The sequence below is a fragment of the Zea mays genome, chromosome 2 (genome assembly GCF_902167145.1).
Source record: "Zea mays cultivar B73 chromosome 2, Zm-B73-REFERENCE-NAM-5.0, whole genome shotgun sequence".
Taxonomy (NCBI): Eukaryota; Viridiplantae; Streptophyta; class Magnoliopsida; order Poales; family Poaceae; genus Zea; species Zea mays.
The window spans coordinates 56,236,725-56,256,255 of record NC_050097.1 but is presented as its reverse complement, the minus strand read 5'-3'; the positions used below and the strand labels follow the sequence as shown (position 1 = coordinate 56,256,255).

The following is a 19,531-nucleotide window of genomic DNA, read 5'->3' as shown; positions in this document are numbered from 1 at the left end:
TTATTAGGATTTGTGCAATTGACCTGGTTTTTTAATAAACTGTTACGTAGACAGTAGACACGTAGACCTTGTTGTAAAACTTTACATTTTTTTAGTTTTAATTGTCCTATATACATCAACGAATTGAACCTCTATTGGCCTGGTGTAATGAGTGAATGACCATCTTGAATATTTTACAAGCAGGTAATCTGGTAGTCTTTTGGTCATATTCAAAGTAAGGCACACATTTGCGCGCCTCGGCTGGACTCTAGCAATTTTTAGTGTAATACAGTGAAATGGCACAAGAAACAATGGAGATAAAATAATAGACACCAAAAAGACAATATCCAACGGACAGACCGACACCACAAAGCCAACATTACCTTACTGCCCCGTTTTAGTTTGACAAACAATTTCCAAATAGTTTCATTGCAGCTAGGTTTTTTGTTATTTAAGCATGACTTATACATTTGTTTAAACTGAAACCTTTATTATTTTTGGACAGGTCATTAAATGTGATCTTTTTTTCTTGTAGTTGCAATACTGTGAAAGAAGTGCCTGGTAGATTACAACAATTCGAGTCACGGTGGCATGGTCTAGGTTTTTCGACATATAGCTCCGCCAATGTCTGGGAGCTTGAGTTGTGCGCACTTGGTGGTTTGTTTATTTCGTTCGATAGAGCTAGCCCAACTTGGAGCAAAGTAATTCCGTGCCACTTAACCAAAACTGGTGCTTGTATCTTTCAGTTGCCTCGTGTGATGGAGAATGATGTTATTGCTCGCTATTACGGACAAGGCAAGGGGATTGTTGTTAAGGCTATATACGACCGTGAGGTTACCTGGAACCAACTAGGCACACGAGCTAACCAATTATCTAACAATACCTTACTTGCAGAGTTGTTGCTTACTGCACCCGGTATGCTTGATTCTCTATTAACATCATGCAATGTAATTTGTGTTCATGTGATGCTGCCCTATTTCTTTATACCTTATTATTTGTTCGAGAACGAATCTGCTACACACAGCAACAACAACAAGCTTATTCCTAGGCCATCTTTTCTTAGCTTTGCATGAATACTAGCTCTTTATTTGTTCGTTCTCTTCAACTTCTGTGCTTGCAAGCATACCAAGGCTATCCTTATGGAAAGTAGAAAGTGGATAAGTAGCAGCATCACACTAGGACTGGTAGAATCCTCCCATGGGACAGAATTATTTTCTAAACAAATCGTAATGTAATTTAATATGTTTTTATTCTTTCAACAGGCAACGCCCTACAACTTCTCTATGTAGTCATTTGGCTCCTAATAGTTAGCCCCTGTTTTCACTTAGATAGGACAATATATCGTCCAATGTTTCTTTGCCTTCATGCCACTATTTTCTTTGCCTTGATGCCACCAGTTTAATTTTGTGAAGCTCGTTAATTCGATCGGATTGTGAGATTGTGTATGATCTCACAGTTATAATCGTCTACACTATTATATTGTAACCTACATGGAAATGGATGGAGCATAGCCCAACACTACCATTGAAATACAGGATGATGACTCTATTCCATAGTATAATGAGTTAAGGCAGAGGCTGGTCTAAGAAATTAATTCACTTGTGCCACCAGTAAATTATCTTGCTAAAACATTAGCCTATAGGATTATTATTTGCATAGCAGTAGGGTTATAGAGGTAATTCCTCAAATCACTGATGTCACAGCCTGAAAGGACACCACTGAGTGCAGTGTGGATCTGCCCCTAAGTTAAGGTGTTGTTGTCTCTTTTTTCTTTTTCTCTAAAATGACATAGGAAATATCTCATTTGCCGACTATGTTGGGTTCCACTGGCTTGGCTTTATTTTCGCATAATGCCTCCATATCCATATGTGCTTGTTTCAACTGTAAAGAATATGTAGATATCTAAACAGGGCTAGGAAATGGTGATAGATTCACTTGAACTATGTTATGTAAATGAGATGGCCTGCATAGTAAAAACCTACCTTCAGAATTATTTTTCTCATCATTGCTTAAGTACCTACTGATGCAGCATAAGTAAAAGTAAAACTATGCGGAAAGCTACGAATGTCCTCTGACCACAGTTTAATCTGTACCATATCAAATATTTGTATGTTAAGAAAAAACCGCTCAACAATGGCTGCAAGTGAAAGATTTATTTTGGTTAACTTTGCATGTGTCGTATACATCCCCGTATACAATTTGGCCTTGATGACAATCAATCACTTTAGAGTTAAATGGTTGTGAAATACAATGAACTCAGATGCCAATTCCTTTTTGGTGGATGGAACATGACATATGGAATATTTATGGAGTCACATTCTTGTATTTGTTGTTTGCAGCCTCAAGAAAACTAAAGTTTGAACACATGACAATTGATCGTGCTTGCCTTTTGTGAATGGACTAGGTTATTCGCTTGACTTTTGTAGATGAAGTGAAGCTGCGCTTGTAGTTTTCTAAGGTTTATGTATATAATTATGTGGATTGCATTAGCCCCAATATAATATCATGTATATACCTCCCGATGTGGTGTCTGTCCCTAAGCACATCACCTAACGTAGGCTTGGATCCTGTCATCTTATTTTGGATTAGTTTCCTACATCTTCATCTTATTTTGGATTAGTTTCCTACATCTTATTTTTGATTAGTTTTCTAATGTATCAGGTCTGATCATTACACTATGTTACACCTCTATGTATGATAACTTGTGCTAAAACAGAAAATAACTGTAACTTTAATGTAAATTATGTTCGGTCTCTTTATGTTATTAGTCTGACCATTGTTTTGTTGCTTTCATGGGAGATTACATCAATAATTTGCCCACGTAACCCTAACTAGGGTTACTTAACAGTTTACTACTGATTTCCCCTTGTGTTAGATAGATCGCACGAAGTGGGATTTTCCTTTATGCTGGATAGGGCGCCCGAAGTGGCGCCACCCAATCTAGTAAATATAATATTGAAAGCAAACATATAATAAAATCTACCTTCGATAGTTTAGGAAACTAGTTCGTTGCATGAACCGGTACTAAAGATCTAACCTTTATTACTGGTTCATGCCAAGAAATGATACTAAATTCCATCTTTAGTACCGGTTCATACAACAATTGAGGCCTTTAGTCCCGGATGCTAAGTTTCGGTTGAGAATTCGGTATAGCAGTCGGTTCCTAATCGGTGCAGTCGGTTCCTAACCGATGGCCAAGATGAAGTCATGGTATAGCACAACAACATTGTATATCATTTTCGGCGGCTGTTGTTATTTTCGGCGGCCAGGAGGCGGCCGCCGAAAATAAGTAAAGAATTTCGGCGGCAGGAGCTGACCGCCGAAAATAAGGTTATTTTCGGCGGCTTCTGACACGGCCGCCGAAAATAGTCTTATTTTCGGCGGCTTCTGACACGGCCGCCGAAAATAGTCTTATTTTCGGCGGCCATACGTCCTGGCCGCCGAAAATTATGTATTTAAAAATAGCCGGTTCCTTCTTCTCTGTTCTGTTTCTTCTCTCCGTCGAATTTTTTCGTCGCCGCTCGTCCTGGCCGCTCGTGCGCCGCCGTCGCTCGCCCCACCGCGCCGCCACTCGCTGAGCCGCGCCGCCCCTCGCCCCCGGCCCGTAGCGCTGCCCCGCTCGTCGCGCCGCCCCCCACAGCGCCGCGCCCGTCGTGCCGCCCCACCGCAGCGGCGCCCCCGGCCCGCCGCGCCGCCCAAGCCCCCGCAGCGCCGCCCCAAGCCCTCGCAGCGCCGGCCCTCGCCCCGCAGCGCCGGCCCCCGCCCACCACGCCGTTCGACGCGCCTGCAGCGCCGCCCGCCCGTGCCCTCGACGTGTCGCCGCCAAGCCCGACGCCTTGCCAGCCGACGCCACCGACGCGCCGTCGACCACGCCACGCTCTGCCCCGTCCCGTCGACCTCGACTCCCGTCAACCTCGCCTTCATTAAGGTATTTTATTTTGCGTATTTTATTTTGTATTTTTGGCGGCCTTTTATTTAATTGCCGCCGAAATTAGTATATTTTTGTATTTGTGTTTGTTGATTTGTGTGTTTGATTAATATTATTGATTAGTGCGTTTGTATATGTGTTATATGTTTAGGGAAGGCATATGTGGTATATGTGGAATGTATTAGTGGTATATGTGTTTGTTGATTAGTGTGTGTGATTAGTGTTATTGTTTAGTTCGAGACATATTATATATATGTGGTATATTTGGTTTAGTAAAGACATATGTGGTATATGTGTTATATGTGGTTCATTCTTATATTGTTTAGTGGCAGCGAGGTCATGCTGCCGAATTTTTTTTGGTCCTGCTAGCTTGCTGTGGGTTTAGAACCTATTCTTGCATATACATATATATATAGGACCGAAACCATTAACGTAGTTGAATAATGTTTTCACAATATGGTTCGGTTTAACCTTATTTTCGGCCAGTTTTTTTTGGCGGCCAGAAGCCGCCGAAAATAAACCTTTTGCCGCCGAAAATAGCTTATTTTCGGCGAGAACTGGCTTATTTTCGGCGGCTTCTGGTCGCCGAAAATGACTGTAGCTGTTGTAGTGTAGAGTGATATTTTATATTATTTTTATAATGATAAATGTAAATAACTTAGATGTTAATGTTACGAGCATTATTGTTCTTAATAATAGATGTGCATAGTATGTAGATATAGAAATTTGAGGGTTACTTGAGACTATTTTAATATAGTGGTATAAAAAGGTGATTGCAGTTTTAGGAAATAGAATAGATGCAAAGGCTATTTATCAATTTATGTTGATTAGAGTTTACTGTTTAAAAAACATATAGAATTTATCCCTTTGTTTAGCGTGTGATGGGAGAATTAACATGCAATTGATAACAATAAGATTTGCTTGAATTAAACTTTTATTAATAATAAGTTAAGCATATCCTGTGATGATTCCTAAAACATTTTTTCTGGCTACGTACATTAGAAGGGATACCACATACTAGCTCGCGATTCACGTTCAATGGCAGGCTGATTGATCTCCTGGATCAGCAAAACTCTAGCTTTCTGTATGGTGGCGAGGCACAGGCACACGTGGTCCTGCAGCTCCTCGGCGAGCCTCGAGGACACCGAGCAGCTCCTCCTCAGCTCGCCAACCACCTCCTGCAGCGCCGCCGGCGGCCACGTCTCGCCCGCCCTCCCGACGCACCGCCACGCCATGTCGTTCTCCCGCTCGATGCCGTCGGAGAGGCGCGCCACGAGGTGGCTCACCGTGTCGAGGTCCCTCCCGAGGACGTACGTGCCCTTGGCCGCGGTGTCGAGCTGCTCCTGCAGGCGGAGCAGGGACGACATGGTCCTGCTCCTGCTGGACGACTGCTTCCTCGCCGCCGCGGTCCGCCTCTTGAGTGCCATCGGGTAGAGGCCCCCGGCTGCGGCTGCCGCCGGCCCGATGAGCAGGCCGAAGAGCAGCAGGTGCGCCGCCGCGCCGATGGCGGCCGCCGCGGCCGCGCTGCAGGCCACGACGAGGCACGTCCTCGAGAGCCTCCTGACGGCCCTGAGCACCTTCAGCTCCCTCGCCACTCGCCTGTGGCCTGCTCGGATGCTCTGGAGCACGCCGGAGTACCTGTCGTGGATCTGCCTGAAGCTGCCTCTCGTCGTGGTGCGGAAAGGGTTGATTCTGGCGACGGGCTCGCCGGCCGTGGTGGCGTCGTCTGCTGCCATGCTCGAAAGGAAGGTGTCCATGGATCGGTAGTTGCTCTGGGTGCTCTTGATGTTCCTGAGCAGCTGCCTGCACATCTCCGAGGCCTCGGCGCTGGCGTCGAAGTAGTCCGCCATGGCGAGCTGAACCCATGCGGATGTTCTCCCCCCGTGAAGGACTGGAGAGACGAGGTCCTGTTGGTGAGTAGTGCGCTCCTCCATTTCTGCATCAGGTTGCCTTGGCAGAGTGCTCCTGTACTCTTCCTCTATGCCCAAGGATCCACGGACGCTCCCCGGCGGCATCTCCATGGATCCCTTCTGCAAGGCACATAGAAAGTAGAAATCTACCGCATGCTTCATTTGAACTAGGTAATCGCATTCCCAATGCAAGCATGTTCCTAAATCTTAGTATTACCTTTTGGACGAACCAGAGGTTGGTTTCTTGGGCACCGAGAACGACGACAACGCCAATGGTTCTTGATCCTTTCGAGTGATCGGTGTTTGCCTCTTGTTCGGATGCAACGCGGCCGCCTGCCTTGTTGTTGTCTTAAAATATAATGGACTCCATCTCGCCACAGCCTTTATATGCAATGCAAGCACCATAGCTGACAAAAAGATCTTGCGCTTTGTCCTGTACTACTAGTACCCTTCAGAGAGGCTTGTCCAAACTTGTGCCCCTCCAATCCTGGATGGCTGGATGTGAGTGGCCTGCTCCATACGTATCTCCTGATTCCCAGGCCGCGTTTCTCGCATGTATGGCCAACCCTTGCACTCCACATCTGTGTGTCGAATTGCGGCGCGCGTATGCCTTGATAATTTCTTTTTTGTCGATTGCGTGCAAGTTTTATTGGTGTGTCGCTGGGTGGGATCCAGAGGGCCTCACCCTCACCCACACTGAGCACAAATGGCCACACACTGCTTTCGGTTCCTGACTACGATGGGATGAAGCCGCTCCACTCTTCATTTATTTTTGTTTGGACTAATTCTATGTAAGTATCAGAGTGACTCTAAAAAAATTATGCTCACATATTGTACATCCGTCCTCCAAAATCTCTCGGACGGAGCCGTTCTCTGACGATGCTGGAGCCGCTCCATCCCAACCGGTTCTAGGACCAAACGCTAACTTAGGGTCGAAATCGAATTCCGAAATGTTATGGTTCAAATCTTTTTGGTTCCTTCCAACTAGAACAGTCATCTAGAAACAATAAAAAAACCACATGTTACACATATTATTTACTTTGTAGAACCATTAATATCGTTTGTTACACAGACACCTCAATCAGTCTTTATATAAACACGTTTAACATACTCTTATCTATAATATCCATGCTGCACCATGCTGCCAGAATTACTAGTCTATAAAATATTGAAATTATATTCAACTTAGGCCATGTTTAGGAGGGCTTTATTTCAAGAATTGCAGCTTAGGTTTTACAGCTGCACCATGAAACGACTTCAACAGATTGGTAAGACAGGGTTCAAGACTGTTTGGTTTGCATATAGACTCCACTTTCTATAATACAATTAATTTGTGTGAGTTTCCTTAATTACCTTTAATAATTAGCGGGTGGAGAAAGAGACATGATTTGTTAGGTCATGTTCATGTAACCAATGACATGGTGGGTAATTTTTATGTAACTTCATGAGTAGGCATGAAAACAGTGTTTTTCAAGCATCATTTGAGGAGCTTCAAAAATTTCATGAAATTAACCTCTAGTTTTTAAAAAAATTATGAAACTAGAGCTTGTGGAGTTGGTCACGTTTGGATAGAAGAAGCTGAAATAGACCTGAAATTCTTGAAGTGTAGATCTCCCAAACATATATGGCCTTAATCGTTTGGTTTTTCCTGAATCCACTAGCAACACACGTATAAAAGGATCATATTCATATTTGAGTGTGGCTACTTGCGAGCATTAAACAACTTATAAACTGTCCATTGTACGTATAAACAGTACTCTATTTAGCTGTTTATGTGTGGAGTAGTTCAGTCAGCATTTCGAAAAACATGAGTGGTTTTCTAAACTCCAGAAAGGGAGTTCATGGGGAGAAGTTCAGTCAGCTTTCGAAGAAAACAATTTTGGCCCCCCGTGTGAACCACACCTAGGGGTGGATATCGAGCCAGCTCGGCTCGGCTCGACCGAGCTCGAGCTGGCTCGTTAAGGAAACGAGCTGGCTCGGCTCGGCTCGTTAAGCAACCGAGCCAGAGAATCAGCTCGGCTCGGCTCGTTTGCGAGCTCGAGCTGGCTCGTTTAGCTCGCGAGCCAGAACAAAAAATATTATACATGTATATATACAACAATATAATTAATTGCTAGTTAATTTTATACTAATTTAACACTAGAAAAGACTAACAATACTCATAATTTTATATATCACATCATCTAAACCCTAAACTAACATAGTTCATCACTTATTAATTCATCTAATACAAGTATAGGCTTTGTTTTACAGATAAATGCTAGCTCATTCGAGCTAACGAGCTGGCTCGAGCTCGTGTCGAGCTGGCTCGTTAACGAACCGAGCTGAGATGTTAGCTCAGCTCGTGATAAAATTGAAACGAGCCGAGTCGAGTCGAGCCGAGCTGGCCACGAGTCGAGCGAGCTCACGAGCCACGAGTATTTTGCCCAGCTCCACACCCAGAAGAAAGCGGTGATATAGGCGTGAGGAAATCGTGCAATCTATACACGCGCTAGCTTCCACTTTGCTCGCTTGTTTTGGAACCTATATCTATATCGGCCTTTCAGGCTTCAGCTTGTGTTTAGTTTCTTTTATTTCAGGTGCCGGTACGTACTTTTGCCACATTGGAAACGCACTACGCGCTCTTGCTTGTACAAGATGCCCATCGCGCACAAAACGAACAAGGAACCCCCAACAGAAAGCTTGTATAGTGTTGTGACCTTGTACTACAAGACATTATCCTTTGTGTATCTATACCATACATCACTGGCTCATCACTCCAACCGCAAGAACAAGCTAAGCACACTTTCTTCTCAGCACGTCTGTACAGCCTGAGCTATCGTTAAATAGCGTGCATCACAAGCATGCATCACATGTGTTAATTGCAGGCAGGCTCCCCAGTCCCCAGGCCGAAGGAGCTATGGATTTCAACTCTGCCTTCTTTTAACGGCATGATGATCAGGTAGCCACGGTCTAGGAAGCACGAAGCTGTCACGGCCCAAGACCAAGTGTTCCGGCGCGGCCCAACGTGTGGGTCGAACCAAGCGTACAGTCCAGCTTGAAGGAAAGGGTGAGGCTATCCGCAGCGGTTTCCTCTAAATTTTTATCTCTATATTACATTTTTGTATCACATCATCAACATTTCACCTCCTATTTTTTCATCTTCTGCAGCGGTTCCCCCTATATTATCTCTCTATACCCCACTACAACTATAAAATATCATTATCTAACACTATTCATCTTTTATTACTATTTTTTGTCAACTATTATATAAGGGAGTATTGTGCAAGTGGGCGCTACAATGCTCCTCTTGATCTGGGGACGTGCTGCAACGCGTAGGGGTTCTTTAGTGTCAGCTGCTGCAGGCTTAGAGGCTCCCTACGCAAAGGGAGGGAGCACGGTAGCGCAAGCGCTGCGGCCAGTCTGAGCGGGCCAGAACGCCTAGGGCTACAAACTGTCATAGGCAAACACACCGCCATGCAGCTGGAGGCGAGGCCGCGGCGTGGGCGTGTGGGCCCTGCCTGGCCGAGCGTGGCGTGCGACTGGGCCCGAATTTTTTTTACTTTAACCCTTTTCTGAAACATTTTCACGTTTGAACGACTTAATTCCGATTTTGGAACCTTTGGCTATCACGGTCCGGTGGATCCCGCGGGTCAGTCACACCCACGCGCCGTGTTCGCTTCCATGTGGGGCCCGGTTCGCAGGGCATTCTTCTCCATATCCTCTGTGTGACAAACTCTCGCTGAGTCCGTTCGGCCACACGCGATCCTACTGGGGATCCTGTGCGCTTTTCCACGAATGAACGCATCTATTCGGGCACCAACCGATGGATCGTCTTCTCTATCGCGTCCACCGTGTCACCGTCGACACTGGTGAGTCCTCCACCGAGGGCGGGCGACACCACTAGGCTCTGGGTCCAAGGGAGGTGAGGGCGCGGTCAATCAGGACTTGGGCGGTCGAGATTATAACACATATAATGTTTTGGACAGATTCAATCTGAACCAATGATCGGGGATCCAACGGCACAGAATAAGATCATATTATAGCTCCGCGTATAATGTTTTTAAAGAACTCCTGCCCTTTTGTCAAAACAACCCGTCGTCAACACCAGTGATGAGAGTATTAAATTTTGGTCCTAATATTTGCATCGAGCACCCTATACTTTCTGATAATTATACCTGTCGTCCAGTTTTCACAAAAAAGAAATAATAAACCGAGAAAACCCATGAAAATCTATAGTAGTTATTTTTAAGCATAAAAACAATTTCTAAAACCCTAGGAAATCTATGACTTATCCATTTTAACTCCAAATTTAGTGGTTCTCGAACCTACAGTTTCGTAGCGACGCGTAGAATATTATTGTGTGGTTTGTTTCCATCATTGGTGTAATATTATTTTTATCTATTCCGTGTATATCTGTATGTATTGCTACGCATAGAGGCGATGTGAAGGAATTTAAAGCCCAACTTATGGGGAAGCACCTGAGTACCTAGATGCGCAAGTATAAGGCAAGTTGTGTCCTTGATCATATTATTTACCCTAATAATGATCTTGATAATCATCGTGGCATGCTTAGTTAAATTGATGGGACCTAATAGGTTATCTAATTTTGTTTACCCTACAGCTTGCATATAAATTGATTACTGGGTAGTCTTGATATTGCTCCACATGAATTTGGGATTAATGCTATAAATGAATTATGATCATGGTCTATTATTATTGTCAATGGATTCTTTATTGTTCATGATAACATCATTTTGTTAATTGGATCATGGAGCTTAACCTGAGACAACAGTGCTACCACAAAGGTGGTATGAGACGTCCTTTGTTGATTAATTAGAAAAGCTAGTGAGAGACTACCTTACCCGAAAGGGGCAACAATGGTGCGAGGAGTTGCTGGTATAGGGAGGTTCTCTGGTCAATCATGATGCGATGACTTTTTGGATGATGGATTTCTATATCGCCATAAAACCTTATGAACTCATTTTCAAGACATTGGAAAATATATGAAAAGTCGTTGACAAAAATTCGTTTTATTTCCATCCATTTCATACATTTCTACTAGTTATTTAGATGCAACATTTAATTGACATTGCAGCTTAGGAAATTGTGATTTGTGAAGTAACTCTTAATACCGTGACAGTATTGGAAATATAATGCAATCAAACTCTTATCGAGAATGGCCTTAAAAACCTATATTACTGGAAAAAAGGAAGTTAAATAAACTTATAATAAACTAGATAAGTGCACGTACGTTGCAACGGAAATATATAATACTACGATAACTTGTGTACAAATGTGTGTTATACTGTTATGAGAAAAGATTTTGTAATATACTTGTACCAATACTTTCTTGTTATCTAACTAACAAGAGACACAGATCTTAGGCAAAAACATTGAACATTGAATCTGAACCCAAACAGAGATGATGAGTATTCAAGAAAGTTTAAATGGTTCAGTAAATGAATTTTAAATACTTTCTATTTTAGTTAGATAACTTGTAGTAATGGACATACCACCAAGACCTTTGTGGTTTCTTACAACAACACTTCAACCTTTGCTTGCCATGGAATAAGCCAACTGTTTTACGTGATGCAACAAGTGATTACATCTAATATAGAAATAACTCGAACAACAGAAATACAAAAGAGCTATTCAGATCAGATACATACAATATTGACATAAGTCAACATCAGGAAAAAAAAGGTATAGAAACTAACAGCATAGGAAAGAACTTTGTCAAAAACAAAGTGCTGTATTAATCTGTTCTTTTCACATAGCTTACTCTTCATGTGCAATTAGGGCCATTACCTTTTCACTATATATGTCTCGACCAAAAAATATGGGATTCACATGTTCAGGCTCCCTCCCTTGAGGCATGAATATATATGGTCTACCTTCCCTCATGGCCCTACTGAAATATCAGGAGGTCGTGGAGACTGAGAGCAAAAGATGATGACACAATAGATCATGATATTCCTTCAAAGATTAACAGGCCTTGGCAATGCCCATATTGTACCTTTAAACAAAAATTGTCAGGATGTATCATTAAATTGCAGCTGTTACAAATGAATTTAGAATAAATAATCATAATAAATTCTGTCTTACACATCATACAAAGAGTGGCTTCAGGCTATAGTAGTTATGTAGGACTTCAAATAAGAACACTATTGAACCAAAACATAAGTTCAAAAGATTAATATATTTATTGATCCAGGTGCTAATGTCAGCACTCAGAGAACGAATAACAGGGATGGTCGGATGGATACGAGCCAAGAATGCACATTGAGAGAGCTCCTTGCCTGCCTCGTTGGTAGTGAAGCCTGGTGCAGATAATGACTTGTTTCATATGTTTGGTTCTGAATTTCATCAGCTCTCTGACAATGTTGTGTTGATCTTGGCCTAGTTAGAAAACAAGTCATAATTAAAAACATGGGTCAAACTTAAACTTGAGCTGGTACATGCATGCGTTGGAAATGATACCTCAATTGATCTATTGCTCTTCTATTCGTCTTAGTGCCAGCTCACAAGTTTTTTGTACCTCCACAGCAAGATCAATTGTTAGACTTTCCTCTAACAGGGGATGCTCTTTTCAACTGAGGGATAGATCATATCACAGGACCTAGATTAACACAGATTCACAGGGTTTAAGTATGGTTTAACCGTATAAAAATATTCAGATTTTCCGGGCTTAAAGGACAATACAAAATAGTTGTAAAATTATGAACCATTAATACAAATAAGCTTGCAGCATAGATCCTACAAATCAACAGGTCGCATGGTTCACACAGATATTTTTGCAACCGCCGTATTCAGAAAATCCAAATAATCGCCTAAGCGCTAACTTTGCGGGAAAGAAGAAAAGATTAATCTCACTTGCCGATGGATGAGCAGCAGATGCATGCGACCTTAAGGTCAGATTACTGTGGCAGAAAGGTCAGCATTCATTGACCTTGAGGTCTGATCTATAGCGATGACAAACAATTGTTTTCTGGACAAAGCAAAAAAAGATCCTCGCTTTCGTGGAAGGAATCCCGATCCCGACCTCCTCTTTTGTGATGTTGGCCAGTAATAATTGTCATTGTTAATGAAACTGAACACGTGTGGTCAATTTGGCAGACTATGAAAACAAAATTGAATTGGGACTTGCCTAGATGATATTAATCATGCTTTGTGATGTTGGCCACTACAAATGCCATCACAAGAGGGACACGGACAACTGCATCAATTTGAAGAATGGTTCTCCTGGGGATGTATCTATTATACCAGAAGCAGACCTACCAGAAACTGTAAGCACCGAGTGAATCTTAGCAAGCAATATTTATTGTTTGAAGATAAAATGCAGCTATAGTTCTTATTTTGCTTTAACCCCAATATAGGTCCAGGTGATAAGATCATGTTGAGATGGTATCCAATGGCACAGCACTGTGTTGCACTCATTTGTCCTACGCAAATTCAACCACCTTGTTGGACACCAAAATGAGCGGACGGTCCTGTTGGATCTTTTATGGGCTTGGCCCATTTATTGAATAAACTCTATGGTGTGTAATGGTGGAGAATACCAATAGTACCACATTGGAAGTCCAAGGGTCTTTTGCCTTGACTTATATGGTGGGATTTATTCCACTTAACTTGAGAAGTCAAGAAATGGACAAGGGCGTGTCACACGCGCGCGCGCGCCGCCGCCGCCGCCGGCCGGCCGGGCCGGGCCGGGCCACCCTTCTCCTTCAGGTGCCGACTCATGGCGTAACTCGGCGAGAGCTGGCCGACTCATGGCATAACTCGGCTAAAGCTGGCCGACTCTTGGCGTGACTCGGCGACTTTTCTCCTTCAGCTTCCCTCTGCGAGAGGTTAAATAGAGGAGCACCTCTGTCACTCGGTACACGTGAGAACACTTTCAGAATCACAGTACAGCAGCCGAGTGAGGGTATTTCCATCTCGTGACTCTGCGCGCACAGAGAAGCGAGAGGGCAGGTGCCTCCGAAGCCGGTGCGTTCGAGACCTTGCACGGGGGATCGGCAATTAGGTTTTTGGGGAGCGTCTACGCGACTGCCCAAAACATCTCCAACATGACAAAAGAAACTGGTCAAGGATCTGGATCATCAGAGCGCATCGGAGGGTATGATTGTTTTATTTACTTACTGTTTTGTGTTCTGGATATTATATATGTTTCATATATTCTTCTATGCTGCTTCATATGTAGGAATGATTTTATCTTATATGTTCTGTCTTATTGTAATATGATAGATCTGTCTGTTTTAATTTTACAGTCATGTTGTTTGTGTTTCTATCTGTTTATTTTCATTTGTTCAGTCAGTATACATGTTTATCGTATTTATATGATTTATATAATTCACATGCTCTATGTTCTCTTGATTCATATTGGTATGGATCAATTTAAGATCACGATTTATGGAATTAAAATAATACGGAAAATGCCTATAATTCTAACAATCCAAAAACCTAATGTTAGGCATTTTTCTGTCAGAGGTTTTGCTGCTGTGCTAAAGCCTGATCCTTTTGATGGTAAAAACTTCTTGATATGGAAAGCTAAAATGGAATTGTGGCTAACTGCAATGTCTTGTTTTCATGCCGCTGAGGGCAAGCCTGCAAACTTACCTCCTGAGGATGAGGCTAAGTTTAAGGCTGAAGACAACCTCTTTCGAGGAGCAGTAATTAGCGCACTGGATACTAAATTCCAGAAAAGCTATATCATCCTTCCCACGGGGAAAGAGCTGTGGGATGCTCTTGTCGGAAAGTTTGGAGTAACTGACGCTGGTAGCGAGCTGTATCTCATGGAGCAGCTGTATGACTACAAGATGGTTGAGAACCGATCTGTAGTGGAACAGGCTCATGAGTTTCAGGCACTAGCTAAGGAACTCGAACTTTTTCCTTGTCCTTTGCCTGACAAGTTTGTGGCTGGCGGTATAATCGCCAAGTTACCACCTTCTTGGAAGGACTTTGCTACTTCTCTCAAACATAAGAGACAAGAGTTCAATGTGGAGGAGCTCATTGGTACTCTTGATGTTGAGGAAAGAGCTAGATCAAAGGACAATGGAAAAGGTGTGGAGACCTCTACTGTCAATGTGGTGCAGAAGAGAAACTTCCGCAAGTTTAACAAGAAGAAAAACCAGAACAAACCAGAGAACGCGAATAAACCTGTTCAAACAGCACAATTTAAAAAGAAGAACAACAACAACAAGGGAAAGGGAGGTTGCTTTGTCTGTGGCAGTGATCAACATTGGGCAAGAGAGTGCCCTGATCGCAAGTTCACTCAAGACAAGAAATCAGCTAATGTTGTAACCACTGAAACTGAAGGAGGAACATCTGGGTATGGTAATTCTTTACCATTTGTTCTTTCAGTCTGTAATTCACCTGAGTGGTGGATGGACAGTGGTGCAAACATTCATGTGTGTGCTGATGCCTCTATGTTCACTTCCTATCAGGTCGGGAGGTCTGGCGCCTTGTTGATGGGAAATGGGTCGCGTGCTCATGTTCTTGGTGTTGGTATGGTCATTCTGAAGTTTACTTCGGGAAAGACTGTGCCATTGAAGAGCGTGCAGCATGTGCCCTCTATCAAGAAGAATCTCGTTAGCGCTTCTATGCTATGTCGAGATGGATACAAAGTTGTTCTTGAGTCTAATAAATGTGTTGTGTCGAAACATGGTATTTTTGTTGGTAAAGGATATGACTGCGGAGGCTTGTTCCGCTTATCACTGCATGATGTGTGTAATAAACTGGTGAATTCTGTTCATTTTTCTGATGAGTCAGATTTATGGCATTCACGTTTTTGTCATGCAAGCTTTGGCTGTCTTATGCGGTTAGCAAATATAAATTTAATTCCTAAATTTAACTTGGTCAAAAAGTCTAAGTGCCATGTGTGTGTTGAATCAAAACAACCCCGCAAGCCTCACAAGGCTGCTGAGGCGAGGAGTTTGGCACCTCTAGAACTTGTTCATTCTGATCTGTGCGAGATGAATGGAATTTTGACCAAAGGTGGTAAAAGATACTTTCTCACTTTTATAGATGACTCCACTAGATTTTGTTATGTGTATCTCTTAAAAACAAAAGATGAAGCGTTCAATTATTTTAAGGCCTATAAAGCTGAAGTTGAGAACCAACTTGAGAGGAAAATAAAACGTTTAAGGTCCGACCGAGGTGGAGAATATTTCTCTAATGTGTTCGATGAGTTCTGCGTGGAACATGGTATTATTCATGAGAGGACACCGCCATTCTCACCACAATCCAATGGGATTGCTGAAAGGAAAAACCGCACTCTAACAGATTTGGTGAATGCCATGTTGAGTACAGCGGGATTATCCAAGGCATGGTGGGGTGAGGCGATTTTGACAGCATGTCATGTCCTGAATAGAGTTCCAACAAAGAACAAAGAGATCACTCCATTTGAGGAATGGGAAAAGAGAAGAGTAAATCTCTCGTATTTGCGCACTTGGGGTTGCTTGGCTAAAGTGAATGTGCCAATCAACAAAAAGCGTAAACTTGGGCCTAAAACTGTTGACTGTATATTCCTTGGGTACTCTTTTCACAGCACTGGGTATAGGTTCTTAATTATAAAATCTGATGTGCCTGATATGTATGTTGATACTATCATGGAATCAAGAGACGCAACATTTTTTGAGAATGAGTTTCCCATGAAGAATACACCTAGTGATACAAGTCATGAGACTATAATTCCCCATGAGCACGAACTGTCGATTCCTATAGAGCATGCTGAGGATTCTCACGTGCACATCCCTGAGGAGGATGACACTATAGTCACTCGAAAGAGCAAGAGACAGAGGGTTGCAAAATCCTTTGGTAATGACTTTATAGTGTACCTTGTGGAAGACACACCAACTACCATTAGTGAGGCATATTCCTCTCCTGATGCTGACTTATGGAAGGAAGCAGTAAGGAGTGAGATGGAATCTATTATGTCTAATGGAACTTGGGAGGTCGTTGACCGTCCTTATGGTTGTCAACCTATAGGTTGCAAATGGATCTTCAAGAAAAAGCTTAGGCCTGATGGTACAATTGAGAGGTACAAGGCAAGACTTGTTGCCAAAGGATATACCCAAAAGGAGGGTGAAGATTTCTTTGATACCTACTCACCAGTGGCTCGATTGACTACAATTCGCACATTAATAGCCGTGGCAGCCTCTTATGGTCTTATCATTCATCAGATGGATGTTAAGACAGCTTTCCTAAATGGAGAGTTGGATGAGGAGATCTATATGGATCAGCCAGAAGGGTTCATTGCGGATGGTCAAGAGAACAAGGTGTGCAGGTTGATAAAATCATTGTATGGCCTAAAACAAGCACCTAAGCAATGGCATGAAAAGTTTGATAATACTCTTACAGCAGCTGGCTTTGTTGTAAATGAATCTGACACGTGTGTATACTATCGGTATGGTGGGGGTGAGTCTGTTATGCTGTGCCTTTATGTTGATGACATTTTGATCTTTGGATCAAATCTCAATGTGATTGAGGAAGTTAAAAATCTTCTATCGAGCAATTTCGAGATGAAAGATTTGGGAGAGGCTGATGTCATTCTAAACATCAAGCTTGTTAGAGAAGCTGATGGTGGGGTAACTTTGTTACAATCCCATTATGTGGAAAAGGTATTGAGTCGCTTTGGTTTTAGTGACTGTGATCCTGCTCCAACACCTTATGACCCCAGTGTGCTATTAAGAAAGAATCGGAGAATAGCAAGGGATCAATTGACATACTCCCAGATCATTGGCTCGCTCATGTACCTTGCAAGTGCAACAAGGCCAGACATCTCTTATGCTGTGAGTAAGCTAAGTCGGTTTGTGTCGAAACCAGGAGATGATCACTGGCGTGCTCTTGAGAGAGTGTTGCGGTATTTGAAAGGTACTATGACATACGGTATTCATTATACCGGAAACCCAAAAGTGCTGGAAGGCTATTGTGATGCCAACTGGATTTCTGATGCTGATGAGCTTTATGCCACAAGCGGATATGTGTTTCTGTTTGGAGGTGGCGCTGTTTCCTGGAAGTCTTGCAAGCAGACTATCTTAACGAAGTCTACAATGGAAGCAGAACTCGCAGCATTAGACACTGCTGGGGCTGAGGCCGAGTGGCTTCGTGATTTCCTATTGGACTTGCCGGTAGTTGAAAAACCGATACCGGCTATTTCCATGAACTGTGACAACCAAACGGTGATTACAAAGGTTAACAGCTCTAGGAATAACATGAAGTCTACAAGGCATGTTAAGAGGAGATTGAAATATGTCAGAAAGTTGAAAAACTCCGGAGTTATAACTGTGGATTATGTCCACACATCAAATAATCTGGCAGATCAATTCACTAAGGGTCTATCACGCAATGTGATAGAAAGTGCATCGAGGGAAATGGGTATGAGACCCATGTGAAATCTACTCTAGTGGTAACCTGCTCTATGTGATCGGAGATCCCGTGAAGTAGAGTGGAGAAACAAGCTAGGAGTAGATTGTGAGGAAAGATCCCTTCTTTAACTCATTTCTGATGCACATCTTTCCTATCTGTAAGGCAGGATGGTTTTTACCTTAATGTATTCCAAGAGTCTTATAAAGATGAGATGTTGTCCTACAGAACATCTTCTAAGGAATACACCTATATGAGTCAGACTGCTAGTCACAGTCTATGGGACTTGGGTAATCCCTAAATACTCATGAAAGGCACTGAAGTGTGACTTATATGCTTCTAAACAGCGGGAATACCTTTTTGCAGCCTAGTATCAGCAAAGGATTTGAGTGAATCTTATTTCGCACAAAACTGTCAATTCAAGGCATAGTCCATTGTTCAGTTGTGAATGAGTGAAACTCTTATTCTAGATGGATGTTCAACTTAACAGTCTCCATCGAAACACTGGTATATCAAAGGATTGTGATTCTGATACTTCATCATTACAAACCCTAGAGTTTGGTGGGGATTGTTGGATCTTTTATGGGCTTGGCCCATTTATTGAATAAACTCTATGGTGTGTAATGGTGGAGAATACCAATAGTACCACATTGGAAGTCCAAGGGTCTTTTGCCTTGACTTATATGGTGGGATTTATTCCACTTAACTTGAGAAGTCAAGAAATGGACAAGGGCGTGCCACACGAGCGCGCGCGCCGCCGCCGCCGCCGCCGGCCGGGCCGGGCCGGGCCGGGCCGGGCGTGGCGTGGCGAGGCGAGGCGAGGCGAGGCAGGCAGGCAGGCGAGCGGGCGTGGTGTGGTTGTGTTAATTTTTAGCACTCACTAACCACGTACGTCAGCCGAGTGACCCTGTCTCTTCGACTGCCGAGTGACCCTGTCTCTTCGTCAGCCAGCCGAGTGACCCTTCTCCTTCAGGTGCCGACTCATGGCGTAACTCGGCGAGAGCTGGCCGACTCATGGCATAACTCGGCTAAAGCTGGCCGACTCTTGGCGTGACTCGGCGACTTTTCTCCTTCAGCTTCCCTCTGCGAGAGGTTAAATAGAGGAGCACCCCTGTCACTCGGTACACGTGAGAACACTTTCAGAATCACAGTACAGCCGCCGAGTGAGGGTATTTCCATCTCGTGACTCTGCGCGCACAGAGAAGCGAGAGGGCAGGTGCCTCCGAAGCCGGTGCCGTTCGAGACCTTGCACGGAGGATCGGCAATTAGGTTTTTGGGGAGCGTCTACGCGACTGCCCAAAACATCTCCAACATGACAAAAGAAACTGGTCAAGGATCTGGATCATCAGAGCGCATCGGAGGGTATGAT

The 19,531-nt window shown here is 43.4% G+C and overlaps 1 protein-coding gene across 1 annotated transcript; it reads right to left on the bottom strand.

Annotated features, from left to right (window-relative positions):
• Positions 1–4,823: 4,823 nt before the first annotated feature.
• LOC103648660 (putative UPF0496 protein 2) lies at positions 4,824–6,311 on the bottom strand. Its single transcript, XM_020549292.2, has 2 exons — positions 6,035–6,311; positions 4,824–5,937 (listed from the first exon to the last, which is right to left on the bottom strand). Exon 2 carries the CDS (start codon positions 5,926–5,928, stop codon positions 4,906–4,908), a length of 1,023 nt encoding a protein of 340 aa, XP_020404881.1. The 5' UTR covers positions 5,929–5,937; positions 6,035–6,311; the 3' UTR covers positions 4,824–4,905.
• Positions 6,312–19,531: the final 13,220 nt, after the last annotated feature.